General features: G+C 35.1%; 1 protein-coding gene across 22 annotated transcripts in view; it reads right to left on the bottom strand.

Annotated features, from left to right (window-relative positions):
• The window catches only part of CADPS2 (calcium dependent secretion activator 2), a 281050-nt gene that overhangs the window by 68629 nt on the left and 193356 nt on the right, over positions 1-19065 (bottom strand). For 14 of the 22 annotated variants that reach the window (XM_015627846.2, XM_033514317.1, XM_015627830.2 and 11 more), the window contains 4 exons: positions 10373-10474; positions 6257-6320; positions 4057-4180; positions 1526-1546 (listed from right to left, as the gene is read on the bottom strand). In XM_015627846.2, the coding sequence (XP_015483332.1) occupies positions 1526-1546; positions 4057-4180; positions 6257-6320; positions 10373-10474 (311 nt within the window). The remainder of the gene's footprint in view (positions 1-1525; positions 1547-4056; positions 4181-6256; positions 6321-10372; positions 10475-19065) is intronic. The other 8 variants (XM_015627833.3, XM_015627844.3, XM_015627845.3 and 5 more) reach the window with 1 other exon arrangement.

Here is a 19065-nt window from a genome sequence, read left to right as displayed (position 1 = left end):
GTGATACACATTGTATAGAAGTGTACACATTGCACAGAAGTGTATGCATTGTATAAAAGTGCACATGTGAAGTTTCAGAGTGCAGAGGTAAAAGGAAAAAAAATCTCTAAAAATTCACTAATAATTTTCAATTCATTTCAATTAGTTGTTTCCGAATTTCTAATTTCAAGAGACATTTTCTTTAATACCTAGAGGCAAAAAAATATTAAACAGAATATTTGTGCTATCTAGCTTTAGGTATCTTAGCTAGAAGGGAAACTGTCTTTAGGGTGTTTTGTATTTGATGCTGTGAGATTGGCCTTTCACAGAGAAATCATTGAAGGACCTCCAGAGCACTTGGGAGTCCCTTGCCTAAGGAACCTCTCCCTGTTGATCAGAGGGGTCAGCAGATCATCTGAGCCATGTGAGCTCCCATCAACTCATCCTAACAGATTGTGGCATGAATATCCATTCCACCAGAAATTGCCTATTCTCTTATTTATAAATTCCAAATAGATCTTCTATTTACAGGGCATTTAAAACTTTTAAGCAAAAAAACCAGCATAAATCTCGGAAATCAGTGGAATTTTCTGACACTTCAGTTATGGACACAGTAGTTAAAGAAAGTAGTTTTAATAATTTGCTAGTAATTTTCAAGCCCCTCATTGACAAGGATCTCTTCTTTGAACTACATTAATGCAGCTTTGTAGTCATCACACCCGTCTGTCCTTCCAGATGGAAAATTAGTTCATTGAAAGACTACTACCAGCTCAATGCCCCTTCCCATAGCTGTGGTTGATATTGTTTGTGAAACCCCACAAAGCACCACAATCCATCTTCCTTTGGGTGTAAGACAAAGCAGTGCACAGCTCTGTTTCACAGCATAGATGTGCACAGTCCCTCATACTTCTATGCAGCCAGTTCTACTCAGCTGCAAAGAGCAATTCAGCTGTGCTCGTTGCATGATGATCGTTAAATATTGGGATATAAGAACTCAAAACCCCCTCCCTGTACTATTGGAGAATATAGACCATAGCATCTTCATGAAATTAGGAACACAAAGAACCACCATCCTCGTAACCCACAGGTATAACTAGAAAAAGAAACATATTGCTGAACAAAGCCATATCAGAGAAATGCAAAACCAGGTTTACACGATAATTTTTCCTAGCAAGACCTTCATTAATAAATTGAGCAATCCTGTTACAAAACAGATACACTTTTTGCAGAGGACTATGAAATCGTATTCTCTCAATACACAAACTGTTTTTGAATTTAATAAAATTAAACTTTTCCGCATCATACCCCTTTAACAAAAAATACAACTTAATCATATTCCAAAACAGAAAATTACCTAAACTGCTAATAAATAGGTACATCACAATTAAGTATCAGTGTAAAAACATGGGCTAAACTACACCAAAATTAATTTTAATATTCACAAATGTTCTGATCAGTATCTTCATATTGTTCAAATCAAGGAAAAAAATAACAGTCACAAACCACATCTGTAATACATGCAGACATGCACACAAATAGTAATCACCTGAGTCCTTTTCCGCTGTTGCTAAATAAAAAAAAAAAAATAGGGAAAGAAAAACATCGTTACAAAATATATATATATATATAGAATACATATAGAATATATGAGAATTCTCATGTAACTAGAGAAGAATAAACACCACATAAGGAGTTAATAGCTTCTTAAAATCTTGAGTACATCACACAAGTGAAGGGTTTTTTCATGTGAGGGAGAAATGGTGCATGTTTCTGAGTAATACATTTGCATTTACTATCCCTATATAGTCTTTATTTCAAGTTCAGGCACTGAACTTGCATCCATATTGTGCCTGGGAATTCAGAAACATATATGATATTAAATGAATAAAAGAAAGTAAGAATATGAGAATATTATTTGTATTAGAATCTTCTTTGTATCTCTACTTTTTAGGCATTTGTTATTGGTCTATAGCTGATATTATCTTCTAATATTTGCATTTTGACTGACTAATAGGATGTTGTTCACTAAAAAGAATAGAAAAAGGACAAAAATCTCGAAAATATATACTAGTCACATTTGAGGACATCAGTAATATAAAGATACAGAATCTATGCTTTCTGTACACAATTTGAGGAGTAAGCATTTAATGCAAACACTAACATAAATTACTCTCAAGAGAAGAATGTAACTTCAAAGCACAGTTACAATAATGCTCCTATAAACCTAAAGAAGCAGAATGAAACCTATTGCTGAAAAATATTACATTTATATTGGTACAAAAGAAGGATGCTTGTAATGAACACAGTATCAAAAGATACCAATACAGGTCTCATTGATACTGAAATCCAGTACATTGAATTTTCTGATGTTACGATGCTGCAGTCCTTCACTTACAACAGTTTTTTATTCTCAGAAAAGTACTTCACCTATTTCTCTTCATACATGCAATGATGTATTGTGCTTTCAGTTTACAACTATGTGAGTGTAAAACTACTTAACTAAATCTAGTTGTGTTCCAACCAAAAGGCAATAAATAGAAAAAGGAAAACTGCAAGTCGAAATACGGGAGTCAGTTTCATGTGCTGTTCCAGCTTACTCAGTGTGAATATCCTAAAGTGCAAACTTTGCTACTTCAGGGGAAGTCTCACAATTCTTTAGGATACAGTAAAAAAATCTTGGGAAAAGTTGAATTTACATCATGGCAAAAAACTTTCAAACCTATTTTTTTGTCAGTGTGTTCAGGTATCTTTTGCAAACTTTTGTAACGTTATAAAAATGCTTTTATTTTTATATTCATTGTTTCAACAGGTTTGATACATGACTTAAATATGAACATTAACATTTCCCTTTATGAATACAGAAATATGAAAACTAAGGAAAACACTTTTTTTCCTTTTCATTTGCCAGAATAGATTTAATATTCATCCTTTTTTTCTTTAACACAACATGATATCATAATTAATTATGATAAACTGGTTACTAGGATGGTTTCATGTTGTTACTTCCATGATATAATACAGGTTGCTATAGTGATGAGATGGATCTTTTGTTAATCACTTGTGAGATCAGTTAACTCATGTTTTTCTGAGAATTCGAGCAGAGATAAAAATGGGAAAAAAGTTGGCTTTATAATATTGCTAAATATATGAGGCTTCTTCAATTTACTCCTAAGCTAGCTCTGTTTCTTCTGGTGTATTGCTAGAAATACATGCTATTAAAAAAAATAACCTGCATAAAATCTGTACTTTTTAAAAACAGAATTAATCTTTCAATATTCTCCTGAGATTAGCTCCAAAAAATCCAGTGCATACAGCTTTCTGTTCTTGAATACATCTAGACAGGAGTATCTCTAGCTTTTTTGTTCTTTATGGAGAGTAAAAGTCTGTCTGGACAAGGCATTTGACTATTATGACTTCCTTTTTGTTCTACATAATGTTTACAAATAATAAAATCATATTGTGCATCCTGGCCATTTTTTTTAGAAAAATTTCAGTTAATTTGACAATATACTTTGTAGAATATACTGAACTTCCAGAAAAACTACTGATTACCTTCAAATCTAGTATTTTGTCCCCTTAATTCATTAAATCAGGATGTAATTAAGGTTCTAATAATCAGATTATTATACAACTGATAACACAGCTGCAAAAATAAATAGCATCTATTTGTCTGCCTCATAAATAGTTCAGAAAAGAATCTATACAGTTTTCAAATTTCAAGGCAACGACACTGCTGTTAAGAATTTCCTGTCAATATTTTAATCCCTAGAAATAGCTAAAGAAATAAAAAATAACCCATAAACAACCTCTTAAATTTATGAAGAATTCAAAAGTAAGAACAAAGGGCAACTTAAATTAGGAAGTCCTAGTCTTTCATTCAAACAGGGTCCCAGGAGGCATATTAAAGCAATGAATAGGAAAAAGCTCCACAGTTCACCAGCTGAGATTTTAATGAGACATTTCCCCTTGCTGTGGAAGGGGTTTGTTCTGGAAAGGGAAAAGGCTGCTTATGGAATATGCAGTTAATAGGCATTGTTGGCTTTTACAGCCACTTGGGCAGTTGATTGCTGTACTAACCTTCTATTTTGGCATATTCTGTAAGTCGAGTGTAATTGATCAAGGCAGCCTTCTCCAGACATTTTCTAACCACTTTCTTCACCTCTTCTGGTGGTATGGGAGTGGCAATATCTTTCATTAAAACCTGTGTCAGAGACAATTATACCACTTCATTACAGTTATTACCCAAACCCCAGAGGAAAAGGATAAAAGTATCTTAAAGTTATGACAGATCTGATAACGGTTAAAGGTAGAAGTCAAAAAGGAACTATTTAATCTGCTGGGCTGGATCTTTGTCTTTGAAGGTTTCTGTCCAGCCCTGATTTGATTGCCTGTACAGAATTTATCCCTCCTGTTTGGCAACTTGCAGCATGCCAGTCAGTCTTTGGGCGACATCGAGACCAGGGGAACAAGACCATTCCGTGGATGAGCTGGATCATGGTTACCACTAAAGATGTGATTGTGGAAATTGGCTTGGTTCTCACCTGTGGAAAAGCTTCCACCTTTTCAGAACCATGACATCTTCAACAGGGTGAAGTCATTCAAATTCAACATGTCCTTGCTGTGAATAAAATGTCATCTATATAGTGGGCAGGGAAAACATTGAACTTCCAGGAGAATATTTTATTATGGACAAGTAGAAAAACAATCCATTCCAGTGTTTTCGAAACATGTGAGTACCTCACCTATTGCAAATGAGGTAAACCAAGAATCCATACCTCTTTCTACAAATGCACCATGATGTACTCTGGGTTACTATATTAGAAAAAATAAATTGTGGATAATTCACATGGATTTTTACTTTAATTTTGCACTCCATTAACTTTCAACAAGTAAGTATAAACAAAACTCAGTATGTTTTTATCACATTTTTATGTAAATAATAAAATTTAATATAATTCACAACCTTAAAAAATGATTCTCAAGTGGATCCCTGGACAAGCTGTCCTTTAGACCTTTATATATCTAAAAGTTACTGTTAAAAGAGGGACCAAGAGATACAGTCTGGGGAAGGACTTGGTAGAAAAGAAACAGGTTCAGCAACAGAGAAGATATTAATAAGGAAGACATTGCTGAGAAGCAGACTTCAAGAATACCTGCACACAAAATGACTTCTCTGTTTTTACTTGTTTTTTCAAATTAATAGCTTCTGGGTTATCAACAAGTGAATTTACAGTATTCAAACCCTTTTGTCCTTGGCCTGATATTTCTTCACATTTTTCAAAGAGAGGTAAAATAGAATGGCTCTAACCCATTCTGCATCCACAAATGTAGGAAATCACATTTATTCCCAGTCCAGACTGACAGCGGTGCTGCTCGAGCACCAGTTAGAGCACCACCGCCCTTTGTGATGGCAGGAATGGGGAGAGGAAATGGATGTTTCAAAAAGCACAAGGGAGCCTACAGAGCACTACAATCACTGAGATGGTAAGTGAAATGAAACATATATGCCTAGACTCCCTATGTGTTTTCTGAACATGGCAGAGGTTTTCTAAGAGAATCTCTATCCATTAAGTGTTCTGCACTGCTGAATAACTAATATTTGCCAGGACCAAAACTCTCAGATTTTAGCAAAGCAACAGAGCCTGGGACCTAAACTTTTTTTGAATTCATACCTTCATCAGACTCCTGCTGATATAATTCTTTTGGAATCTCTGGTGGAATTTAAAATCCTTTTTCCACAGAGACGACTGAGATGCCTTTATCATTATGAGGTATTCTCCTTTCCAGTCAATACAAGAGGATTTGCTGGGCAGGAGTTTATATTTATAGCTACCCATGTCAGATTTCCTGTGTATAGCTTTTGTTTCTTAAATTGACTAAGATCATGCATTTATAGAATATTATTTGAATTTTAGAGACGTTTTTTAATATAACATATGAGTATATTAGCATCATAGAAGACATAAACAGCAGGAAAGGGGGGCTGTAGAGTGGACTTGTACTGCTTTAGAGGTGATGCTGGATAAGTGTTAAATAAAAAAGGAACAGAGTCACTGACTGCAATTCAGTGGCTTGAAGTGAAAGTCCAGTAAATAAGCCCTACAGAAAACAGCTGTTTGCCTTCTGTGGAAGACAATGAGAGAAAAACAAAAACAACCATCATTCCAATAAGCAGTTAGAACCAGCAGTAAAATACCTGAGAAGACATGAGTCTGATGAATGCAAAGGAAAAATGATCAGTAGTCATGCAGAACTTAAAGTATGTTCCCAAACTTACCCTTTCAAGTAATGAAAGTGTGGCTTTTAAAGCTCCTTCAGGACGTCCAAAAGGGAAACAGTATCTTAAAAATTAAAAAAAAAAAAAAAAGAAAAAAAAGAAAGGAGAAAGAAAAAATAAGAGGAACATAAAATTATCAGAATTATAAAAGCTGCTTTATGAATTTAAGTTGTATCTGCATGCAACTTGCATGAAATTATGTTAGCAGAAGACTCCCATATCCAAAGTACTAATAAAAGCAGAAAGCCTCTTCAGTAGTCTACTATGGAATACATACATATCACAGCAGTATCAGCCTACCAGCATTTTAGGCCTAAGTGCAGAAAAAACCCTAAAAGACAGAAAGCATCACTTCCAAATTATCACTATGAAGGATATTTAAAGGTTTGTGATAAGTCTAATTGTCATCCTCCTGGAAAGAGGTACTATTTCTCATTGTAGCCATGATTGTAACTGGACCTGTGAAGCAGCATTCTGTATATTGTATTTCATTTTTAATTGGATTAAGACAAGGAAAAAATGTCATGTTTTTTAATTTCTAGAGATATAAATGCTGGCAGATATTCTATATTTTTTCTATTATACTAAAAATACCTTGGAAAAGCATTTTTCTTAAATTTTATCAGCTACGCTTGAACCATACCCACTCTGAAAATTATGTAAATTAAAAAGTGATTGCATTCATAGCTTTATTTTTCATTTTTGTCTGCTGAATGATGCAATATCGCAGGCCAATGAGAATACAATGCTCAGGCAACTGTAACCTCTCTTAATCCAGTTTATAAAATCTTACTGGGATATCCCCAATTGGAAAAAGGATTTTTTACTTTGCTGAGATTATTTTTTTCTTATTATTACTCACCGAGAATGGTAGCCTCCTGTTCTAATGTTTTCCACTAGTCAAATCGTTTCTAATGATAAAAGGATTCAGACCAGTGAATTTTAGATCTACATTTTGCTCAGCCAAAATAAAGCTTTATAAATGAGGTCAAAACAGGATGTCTTGCAGTGAGAATTCAAGTATTTGCTTTTATCTCTGTAAAGACTCCAGAGATAAAATTCACACAGCCAGACAAGAGGTTAAAGCCCAAGACCTTCATGATAGCTTTCTCAGAAATATTGTCTCTTCCACATTTGCTGCCTGAGAGGCTGGCAGAGATCTGGAGTCTCAGTGGGTAGACAAGGTGACAGGGAGGAAAGGTGTAAGTACCTTAAGAACTACTTTAGATGACAGCCACTAGCACAGGACAGGCTGACTGCATCTTAATCATAATGCACCCAGGCTGATAGCAGTGAAAATGAAAATTAAAAAGGCCATGAGGGAGTATTAAAACTGGAAGCTGTGGGTCAGTTGGCAGGCAAGGGAAAGCGTCTTTTTCAGATGGGTGTGACCTAGTCACTGAGGTGGACGCAGCAAACGTTCAGAGCTGCTCTGAAAAGGCAGGAAGAGACGTGCACCCTTCAGTTAAACTGTCCATGACAGCTGACCAGTGCACACAGCACTAAGCAATGGAGAGAGGGCAAAGCTTGGAAAAGTATCAACATATTGCAGAGGAAAAAAAAAGTGCTGATGATCCTTGAAAGTCTGTACCACTGATCCCCTAGTTATAATGATCAGTGTGATTATAAAATGTTAAGCAAGATTAGAGGAGCTGCAAATTCAAGATTTCAACTCTTGGCATATACACTTTACTGATATCTCATTAGGACAAGGTATAATGACAATATTTTGGGACACAGGTTTGAATTGCATCCTTGAACAGCTTATTTAAGACCCACAAAAGAAGATCTTACTCTGGATTCGGTCTCAAATGTGAAGAGGACATAGTTTGAGAGGTGCAGAGCAGAAGAGGTGCTCTGGAGTAATAATCATAAGACAATACAATTTGATAATGTAGCAAAAGAGAACAGGCCAAAAAAAATTCTGTACATGTATAATTTAGTACAGGTATATACAATTTCAAGAACGGGATCCATGAAAAAAACGAAGAACTTGAAAAACAAAAGCAAAAACTTTAAAGATGTAATAAAAAAAAAAAAAAGGAAGAAACCTACAAGCAGCCTGAGATAAAATTCAAACAAGTAGGAGCCAAATGCATGACACTATTAAGAAACCAAAGTAGCAACAAACAAACAAAAACCCTCTCTGTGATTCCATGAGGAAGATAAAGAGGTTACCATAGAGAATCTGGCATTTAAAAATATAAAACTTATCTGAATATGGAGGGCATGAAAGCCTCTGAAATATTCTAGGAAATATAACAAACTGCATGGATACCTGAACTGACAATAAAAAGGACAGCGGAAGCAAGAAACCAGCCTGGGAGCTGGTGGGAGTACCTGACGACAAGGAATACAGGGAATTCAAGAAATGTAAGCCCAAAGCAGAGAAATTCAGGGTATACTCTGCATAAATCCTTACTGTTGAATGTAGTTTTCCAAATATTCTGCATTTCACAGTAATCATAACGATTTTGAAGGACTGAAATACAGAGTTGTTTTAATACCATGTTTTCCTAAGAAAGCAATCTGACAGCCAAGGTTATTCTTTGTTAATCAACAGCGGTGATCCTTATACATGTCTTGAGTCAAGTCTTTATTTAAAATATTACTTCCAATCCTTTGTCAGGATGTCCTACATTGTGACTTGATATGCTTTATAAATTCAGATTCTAAGTCATCATCTTTTTATTTCTTCCAGTATTATGCCATTACCCCTGGTTAAATCCAGACATTCCACCTATTTTTAAATTTTATTTCTAATATTTGTACACGGTAAGGAATAGTAATTACTCCTCACCTGGCAGACCACAGTTTGTTTGTATTGATGAAATAGGATTTTAAGGCAAACCTTAGAGTCCTCTGAAGGATGAAGTAATTCATGTTTGAATGATACATTTAATTGCTCTCAAGGAGGAATTTCTAATCTGTTTAAATTTGCTCGAAACCACCAAGACTAAGGCAGAAAGATTCTATGGTCACTGCTGCAGCCCAAGCTCATCAACACAACTCTAATGTGAGGGTTAGCAGACATGATGGGGGGATTTTTATTAGCTCTAACTCAAAAGATCATTTAGACTTTATTATACATTTGGCAGTTAGCCTCATGCATGTGAAGGCCTGAAGGCAGGCAGCACTCTGTATCATCTCTCTTGTAAGAGCTCTTTATTCCCGTAGAAGGGAGGAAGGAGGAAAGGAAAGACTCTTGTCTTTCCCTGAAAGGAATACTCAAAGGAGAACCCTAGCTCTCTAGTTTAATATGGATATGAAGTCCCAAGTGAAGGCTGCTATGTCCTCTATGCTCAAAAAAATCACTAATCTCCTGTGATGCCACTAGATATTTACCTCATCAAACCAGAGAGGCATTCGACAAACTCATTGTCAACCCCGCCAAACAGAAGTTCTGTTTCACAAAGAACTATTTGGAACTGGCTGTTATGATGTGACACAGAGGCAAAAAATTCTATACAGTCTAAAAGGATTAGATTGGCAGAATAGTGGCAGATAGGTTGGTTTAGTGTGACAAAGTAACAGGTTTGGTGGTCTACCTGCAATTTTCACACTAACTTTCATAAGCCAACAATTGCTACGAAATAGTCGGGAATCCCATGTTTTCTCTGTTTCTCGTACTCCTTCCCTAAACATCTTCTGCTGGTGTTGACAGCCCTTAATATGACAAACTCTTTACTGAGCATGATGACCCTTAACTTGAAAAAGACAAATGTATCAAGAAAAGTTTTAGCTGCCATCTATCGAAGATGTTCTCTACTCATGTGATTTTACTGATCGGCAGTAATCCAGAAATAGTTATGGCACAGTTACTTTCATTCAGAAAATTTTCTTGGTTCAAATTATACAAAGCTTGAACTTTAAAAAAATCAACAAAATCAAGGCCTATAATCTTGCATAATCTTTTCTATCATATCTATCAACGCACATATGACACAAATAAATTTCAAGTACAACCACTTGTGTAAATAAATTATTCCATATTTAAGCTATTCCTTTGCAAGCAGACCATTTTCTTTTCAGTCCACTCATTCAAGACCAAAATTGAACACCACAATTTTTTTTTCAGAAAAAATGTAACATTCACTGAATAAATTATACACTCACCTGAAATGGCTTATTTGGTTTTCTAAAAGAGAGGAAAGTCTGTCCTTAATTTCCTCAAACCGTTCTTTCTCTTCCACAGATACTGTTCCAATTCCATCTGGCCTGTAATATCAGATATTTAATAATCATTGGTATCACTTCATGCGGATTTGTCTTCTGACAATGATGTTTATTTCTAAAGTTTTCATTTAACATGAGTGTTAACTCCCCTTTTGTCTTTCTCATTGCCTTAAAGGATAAACAGTTACTTGTGAATACAGTTAAAGAACAGGCTGCAACCAGACAAAGAAATTAACTTTTGAGCTGAACTTCTAAATTCAAGTCCTAAGTTTCTACATCATCTCAATATGAACACAAGTTAGCATATAATTCTCTCAAATCCTTTCAAAAGACAGTATCTTTTCTCAAGAAAATCATTTCTATTGTCACAGTAGAGAGGCCTACACAAATCTTGCTAAATTTCATCTCCTTGAATTTTCTGTTTATTTTCCTAGAGGCACAATATAGCTAAAAGTGATTACAAAGTAAAGGTGGGAGGGAAACTACAGTGAGGAAAGCCACAGCAGGCAACACCTAGGAATCCTGCACGGTGAGGATAGAGTTTGATTCTCCATCCTGTATTGACAAATAGCATCATGTAATCAAGACTTCCATATAGGTGCAGCTTTAAAGATGCAACAAAAAAAATCTTAAAAAAACCCAAACACTGGCATTTTTTTAATGATCAAATTTAAGTCACAATAATTAAAAATAAGTTTATATTTAGTATGTTAAACATACACTTGGTCTAGAGTCTTCGCCTAAAGGTGTTACTAATGTATTTATATTGAAATGATGACAAAAGTAAAAAAAAAAATTAGATACACAGTTCCCAAATATTATTTTTGCCATGCAATCACAGCTTCCCCACATACAGCATACTTTAAAAAGAAGTCTCTGAAATGTTCCTGTTACTTTCTTAACTTCCAGCTCCAAAGGTAACAAATCAGCTACTGCTTCTCACCTGAGTTTCTGAACCTCACACTTTGTTTGGATCTGCCCTGTATCTTCTCCAGAGCCTCCAAAACTATCTCAGTGTTTTTAGAACTGAGAAAATTGTAGTAAAAAAACATTAAGAAAGACAATATTCTTTCTTGGAACATTCTGAATGTTCCAAGAATCATTCTATGAGCATCTTTTTCCTAAATTGTTACTTTAACTTTCTGCACTATACTTAAATCTAGGAGGGATAAGTTGCTACCTGGTCATGACATAAACAATTCTCCTACCGTTTAAATCACTTATATTTGTGACCTGTCAAGTCAAGGTGGAAAGAATGCCTGATTTCCTTAAATTATTGTGATGACAACAATAGAAAATCAGATATGGAGGGGATGGGGGTAGTCAGGCACATCAGTACACCGCTGTATAAATTTGATGTGAAAGAGCAAAAAAACTTATCTTCTCTCTTTGATGGGTGCCACGATACTTTACCTCAGCCTTCTGACAAATGGAATGAGCTCAAATTTAAGTAAATTGCACTGTCTGATTTCATTGTCAGGAGAGATTGCGCTCTGGACCGATAAAGTAAATAGTTCTGTCATATTAAGCCTCGCTGAGGCATGTCATATATATGTCAGGAAAGACCTAGGGGTCCAGATAACAGTAAGTGAAAAAGGTGAGCCAGTAGGATGTCATATCTGTCATCCTGCACTAAGGCTAGCATCACTATGTACCAGGGCCCTGTCACATCACTGAGTTTGTTGTCATAAGGAACCATGTTGACAACAGCTAAAATTTTCAGAGCTGCTAAATATGTTTGTATAGAAGCAGATGTCCCAGAAGAAGGAGTACACAAAAAGCTGTTGGAAAACTATCACTTATAGCACTGAAAAACTCATCTCTTGAAAATATGCTTTTAGAAAATAGCACAAAGTCTAATTCTAAATTTTGCTTCTTCTTTTTGCAAACTTTATTGCAACAAGAATATAAAAATGCATTTTTGCAATACAGTTCTGAGACATATCATGCTGGTGATTCTCCTTTAGGGAAGATATACCTACTACTGATTGGAAAAGAATCCATGGAAAAAAAGAATCTGTTTCTGAGATAAGCTGAAATAATAAAAATAGATAAATACTTCAAAATTCCCATTCATTTAATTTTCTGGATATTTTTTCTATATTTATTTTGAAGACTGATTAAAATAAATTTCACTATTTTGATCTGGCTATTTTTATTGATGAATTCCTGTGCCCACAAGGAAAATCAGACTCATGTCGTCATTTAGTTTTCAATGATTTAAATCATCCATAAACTATGCAAGAACTATTTTGCAATTAAAAGCAATAACAAATGTGTCTTTCCTACTGTCTCAAATGATATGGACTTGATTTTTTTAAATTCAAAACCAGTACTAAGCTTTAATACTACAGCCTGGGACCTCTCTTACAAGAAATCAGCCAAGAAAAGTGATGGACTCTCTTAAGAAGAGTTTTCATTTTAGCATCATTTCCTCAAGAAGGTAATGGAGAGTGAATTTTGCTTTCCCCCACACTCTTTTTCCGTCTTACTGTTCACAACATTTTTTAGAATTAGAGAACTAGATGAAACAGAACACTCAAAACTGGATTAGCCTTCTTTCTCTCTCCCTCTCTCATATATTAATTTACCATTTTTTGAGAACACTGTCAATTGGATTTGGATTGGCTTGTCTTTTCTGCTTAGATCACAGTCTAACTGGCATAAATATAATGTTATCTGGTCAAAAGTCAAATTGTTCACAAGTCAAATTGTTTAATTCACTCAGATTTAAATATCAGAAGAGATTTGAAATTAATACCGCATGAACTAAAGCTAGTAAATTCAAGTGGAAAATAACTGTTTAATCATAAACCACTTAAATAATGAACCAAAATTAAAGATTGACCAGAATTTTAAAACTTATTTTACTGCAAAAATCTTGCAAGATTGTTGTCCTGACAGCAGTTACTCTGGAGGAGCTGACAGATTTCTGTTTTCTTGTTGCAATGGACTGTTTTTCCTCACTTGATATAATCCTTTACCATTTGGAGCATCATTTAGAATTATTTTGTTCTCTAGAGGTCTTACAACCTGCAATAATTTGCAGAGATCACTTGATGAATTGTAGGATTAAGATTACTGTGAAGACCTACAGCACACAAAATAAAACCACATTCCAGTTCCAACGGGAGTTAGATCTGAAGGACACTGGGTTGGCTGTGGATTGTTTCCAGCCCTCAACTTTGGAAACAGCTTCTCCTAGTGGCCTCTCAGAGAGTGAATTGTTACCCTAAGCAAGGCTGCTTTGTTAAGACAGCCTTGGAAATACTAACTGTACATGCCTGATTTTTTCCTCTGGAACGTCATTGATAATGGTGCTTTCATCTTTATATATTTTTAAAATTATAGAAGTATTTTCAATGTGCTTTCCTCATTAAAAATACATACCATCAATTTAGTGTGTCATGAAAACCCAGAGTATAAGGAGAGTAATGCACAGATTTATATTCTAACCTACACAGGTATGAGCAGTAAGGCTGGCTGAAAAGAATTTGCAATCTTATCAGAGCAAGATGAGAAATCATTATAAAAAACAAAATAAAAGAAAAAAAATACTTCAGCTAAGGTCTTTAAGTTATTTCTGTAGTAAACTACATTTCAAGGACATAGAAAAAACAAAACCAAACTTAAAAGGCATCCATTCTTCTAGAAAAAAATTGTTTTAGAAGACTTCAGTGCTCGCTAAAAACACTTGTTTTTATATTCAGCATGATGTACAATCAAATGAAAGAACAGTGACAAATTTCAAATTACCAGCACAGAAGTTTCCTTGTTGCTTAGAAAACCAAAGATTAAATATTTTAGAATTTGATGTAGAATTTTTATTATCTGTTTATAGGACTTACTATTTAAGAATTCAAATATCCAAATTTTCCTTTAAAATGCAACCGTATTAAGGCTTTTGCAGAGTCCATGGTTCATGTTGCGGAAATATAAGAACAATGATTTCCACTATCAGCTTATAACTGGACAGAGCCGACATCTTTTTATCACAGAAAATTAAGACATTACCACATGGCATTCAAACACAGCTTTAACCAGCAGACACTTGAAAACTGAGCATTTTGTTGTTTATAATAACTACTCTTCAAATATTCTGACATACAACTGGCACAATAGAGCCTTCTGCTGTATGCAGTTCTCAGGCTGCTCCCACATCTGCTCACAGGTCATGCCTTTTTTTCACAACAGAATGAAAAAGACCAATTCTGAAGGTCACTAAAACATATTAAGATCACAAATCAGGTTAATTTTAATATTTTAATAATCTTTTATGCAGTTATATTTTAGGAGAGATTGATTAATGCCCTTCTACTGAAAAGCAAAGTGTGTACTAATATAATATCGTTTTACCCAATGCATATGGGTAAGTGAAGGCAGTAATAAGTTGAAATTAATAACAAAATATTGCATAATTATATTATTAATTAATTAGGGATGGCAAGTGTATGTAATAATATTCCTTCACTGCCTAAGATGGCAAGTATAAAGGAGAAATCATCAATATATATACAACTTTACTTTAAAGTCAAGTGAGTGAGAGAATAAAATACCTACTCCAGAAAAAACCTATTCCAGAAAAAAACAACAGAAGAGACAGCGCATTGTAATGATACTATTTTCTTTATTATTTTAAAGTTCTTTGTCCCAGATTTAAAAGGGATGATTTCTCTAAACAGTCTTTTATGACTTAACACAAAATGTAAAATTTCAATAGGCATTTTTTACCACAAAATGCTGAAAAATGAGAAGAAATATAAGAATGCATAGCATTATCCAAAGTTTCCATTGTTTCACTTCTCTTGTGTGTCCCTTTATTCTACTCTAAGATATTTCCTCCAAGCATAACCAAAACAAGAAGCCTATCAGAGAGTCTACATGGCCAAATGATGGCAAGGACCTAAAAGTAGCTCTCAGAGAGGGCAAGGCTATTACAAAGATAGAAAATTATTTTTTTTGTACTCCTGTATTATTATGAAACAAATTATTATGAAGAAGACTTCTATGCTGGAACCCTTCTTTGTTCATAGCATAAGAATTCTTAATTTTCAGCAAAGTATGTTTTAAAAATGAAAGCAACTAAAAAAAACCTCTTATGGAACAAATGAGAAAAACAGACAGCAGTAAGTTGCCAGCACCACCTGGCAACCTGAATTAGCTGTGGGTACGTGAAAGTTCTCATCAGGAACTGACATCCCTCTGGGGAATGGGAGATCAGAATCAAAATAGGAGAATGAAAATCTGAGAAAGTCTCCAAGGAGCCAAGGGAAATACAGGACAGTAAATATTACATGCATCCCAGAAAATTAGAAGGAACTATAATATAAGGATATTTAAGGATAAAAGTAAGGAAATTTGGGTAAATATCACCTATTGTCATATATGTATATGAGATACCTGGATTTCCAAAGCTCTTTTGACAGAGTCCCTAATCAAAGACTTTAAGGGCAATTAAACATGCCTGAGTAAAACTTTCTACATTTATGTTTAAATTTAGAGAGGTGACTACCTACTGTGAAGGTATGTTATCAGTAGAGTTCTGCAGAGATCTGTGGTGAGACTTGTGCTACTTTACAGTATTCATAAATGACCTGGCTAACAGCTGAGAACTGAGGTCATAGAAAATGCAATTTTAATGATAGTTATGTGGCATAGTGTGGAATTCCAGAACAACCCCATGAAATCAGGTAGCAATACAACAAGAAATAATAAACATAAATAAATGTAAGGAAAACACAGTTATTACCCAGAATGGGGATCCTGGTTTTATGATGGATAATTCCATGAAATTGTCCCTGCTCAGTAGCAGTCAAAGGAGCAAATTAACCAGAAAAGTGTAAGGAACTAGCAGAAAACTTCTGTCCAATGCAACCATTGCATTGTTCACTTCCAATTCTTGAATCTTAAATAGCAAAGAGACGGAACAGGATTTTTCTTTTTTCTCCTTTACCTCTCCAATACCAGCAGAGCATGAAATGAGATGTGTAGGAGTCAAGTTCAAAGCAATAGTTCTTCAAGCAAGAGGAGGCTGAGTTGTGGAACTTGCAGCCAGAGGTGGTGAGGGTGAAAAGGGCTCACAGTGGTTCAGGGTGCAATGGACAAGTACCTGAAATAAAGACTCACTCCAGGTTACCAAACAGGGCATATTCTGAGCTGCAAAGAGTTGGGAGTTGGAAAGAGGAAATATTGCACATGCTTGCTCTTCTTTTACTGTGAGCAGATCAATGCTGGAGACAGATGACTGACTGGCTTAGAAGAACCCTGACTCAATATGACTGTTCTGTGGAAACACAGATGTGCTGAAGCTTTTACAATAAAGACAAAAAACCTCCCAACCTATTCATCTTCAGTTATATACTGATTTTTGTAACATTACTTTCACATTCATTTCTCATATCTGAACTTCCATTCCATCATATCTTTCTGAATAAGAAAAGGTATAACAAGGGAATATGCTTGAATTTTGAATTTTTCAATTCAGTCTGTAACTCAGCAGGTGGAAAGAAGTCACTTCACACTTCATGTGATACCCACCAGCATTCATTTCAGACAAGAGGGACTAAATAGAAGTCACAGCATGAAAAGTAGACAAGAGTGAATATGATGGGGAAGAAAACAATAGCTCCTACCTGGACTGTTTGGAGTGAAATGTCATCATTCATGAATGTCCTATAGTTCCCTGTTCTGCCCATTTCACTTTCACCAACAGTAAGTTTATGCATAAGTGTAGAGCAAACAGTTTACTTGTGAACTAACTATACTGATGGGGACTATATAGAATACTTCATATGAATTACCATGGAATATTTCAAAACAAAATCATTGTAATGAGAAGCCAAAGGAGATGGTACAGTAAATCCACATAGCGCCAAAAGTACAATGAAAGACAATTTTATTTACAGAAGAAAATAGTTGACTCAAAACCAAGAATGTATATTTGTTTAAACAAACATAGCTATTTTTTTAGTGAAATGTTTTCCTTGTTGGCTATTTAGGAAGATAATGTCTTAAGATTGTCATCTACAAAAGCAGAAATACCTTTTCTACATAAGCAGTTTGTTAGCCCAGTTGTAATGGACTAATTAATGGGAAAGGAAAAGGACAAATAAGCTTTGAATTTCTCAGTCTGGGACTCAGCACTTGGTGTTTGACCCTGAGTAAACATTTCTGTTCCCAAACCAACAGCAGTGGCATAAGACACACAAAGTACAAGTATGCTTGATAAATCTAGCAGAAGTTGGTGTTTATATCTTCATCTCAAGAAAGGAAAAAAAAAGAAGCTGGGGAGTGTTCTCTAGTCCTCAGACCAGGAGACAAGGTCTGCTGCATGCAGCCTACATGGGAGCTCAGTTCAGGTCTCTTCTGTGCTCCAAATGTCCCTGAAGCTCTACGACAACAAAACTTCTACATGTTTATTCCAGGTGTTTTGAAATAAACCCATTGTACTGTGTTAAAGTCTGCAAGATTACAGCCTGCAGCATTAAACATATTTCAAGTCCTACAGTGTAGCAAAACAGCACAGGGGACACCTGAAGGTTCAAAATCATGTTGGAAGAATTTTGAAAACATATGAAGGGTGGAAAGAGGCAAAGCTGATTCAGAATGAACTTTTCCTCACCAGAAATGAAGGTGAGAGACTTGTATCTGATCGTTTGACTGATGTCACTAGATTGCCTGTTATTTTAAAATTCAAACATAAAAGAAATGGACAATATGAACTACAGGTATGGCTGCATTTCTACATGCTCCTCTACCACCTGACTTCAAGATCAATTTTGATGATCTTTCTCAGGCTAGTGGAGGGTCTAAAATCCCCCTGTGAAGCAAAGGTGACATATAAATTAAATAAATCATGGCCAGAGTATAAAGCCCTTTGTTCTGTGGTCTTTCTGATTCTCAGCCTGACTTACAAAACAAAAATGTGTAACGCCAGGGACCAGCCTAGAACTTTGGCCTGTCGTGCATTGTCTGTAAAATTTTCTTTTACCTTTTACTATTTCTTAGTGCTGTGGTAAATGAATGAGTGGGCATATTATGTGCCCATATATCTGTGTCTGTCATTCTGAGTGAGTGTGTCTGCCTCTGTCCTTGACTTACTTTTTTTCTTTCTTCATGTTTCTTTTTTCTTCCTTTTTACAATATCTCAGTTCTAGTCAGACCCTCTCTGTTCAACACTTCTTTTATTCCTAAAACACTCATAATGCTATTCAGTGAATATCTGTACTGCAGGAATAGACAGAATACAGAGTGCTTACCACTGTGTAAATGATGTGCTCCCTGAGATATTTTCATGCACTGCGTGCATGGTTGTCCTTCACTCAAATTATGAAATAAAAAGAAATGTATCTAGCTTTCTTTTGAATTCTTGAAATAAGTTTGAGCAATTATAACATATGTTTGTCTTCTTAGGTTGAAACCAATAATAAAAAGGCGAGAAACAACAAAGACTTAGACTCAATAGGAAATACGAATGTGTCAGGTTCTTGAGGAACTGACGAAGAAGCTTGCTTTTACAGAGAATAGGTTACCAAATAAAAGCCAGAAATCTCCTAGCTGACTGGTATGAATGTTAAGATTCTTGACAGCATTTCAAGCACATTCAAAAACATTTCAATTTTGGATTTTATTAT

This window comes from Parus major, chromosome 1A, assembly GCF_001522545.3.
Source record: "Parus major isolate Abel chromosome 1A, Parus_major1.1, whole genome shotgun sequence".
Lineage (NCBI taxonomy): Eukaryota > Metazoa > Chordata > Aves > Passeriformes > Paridae > Parus > Parus major.
This window is presented reverse-complemented; position numbering and strand designations above follow the sequence as displayed.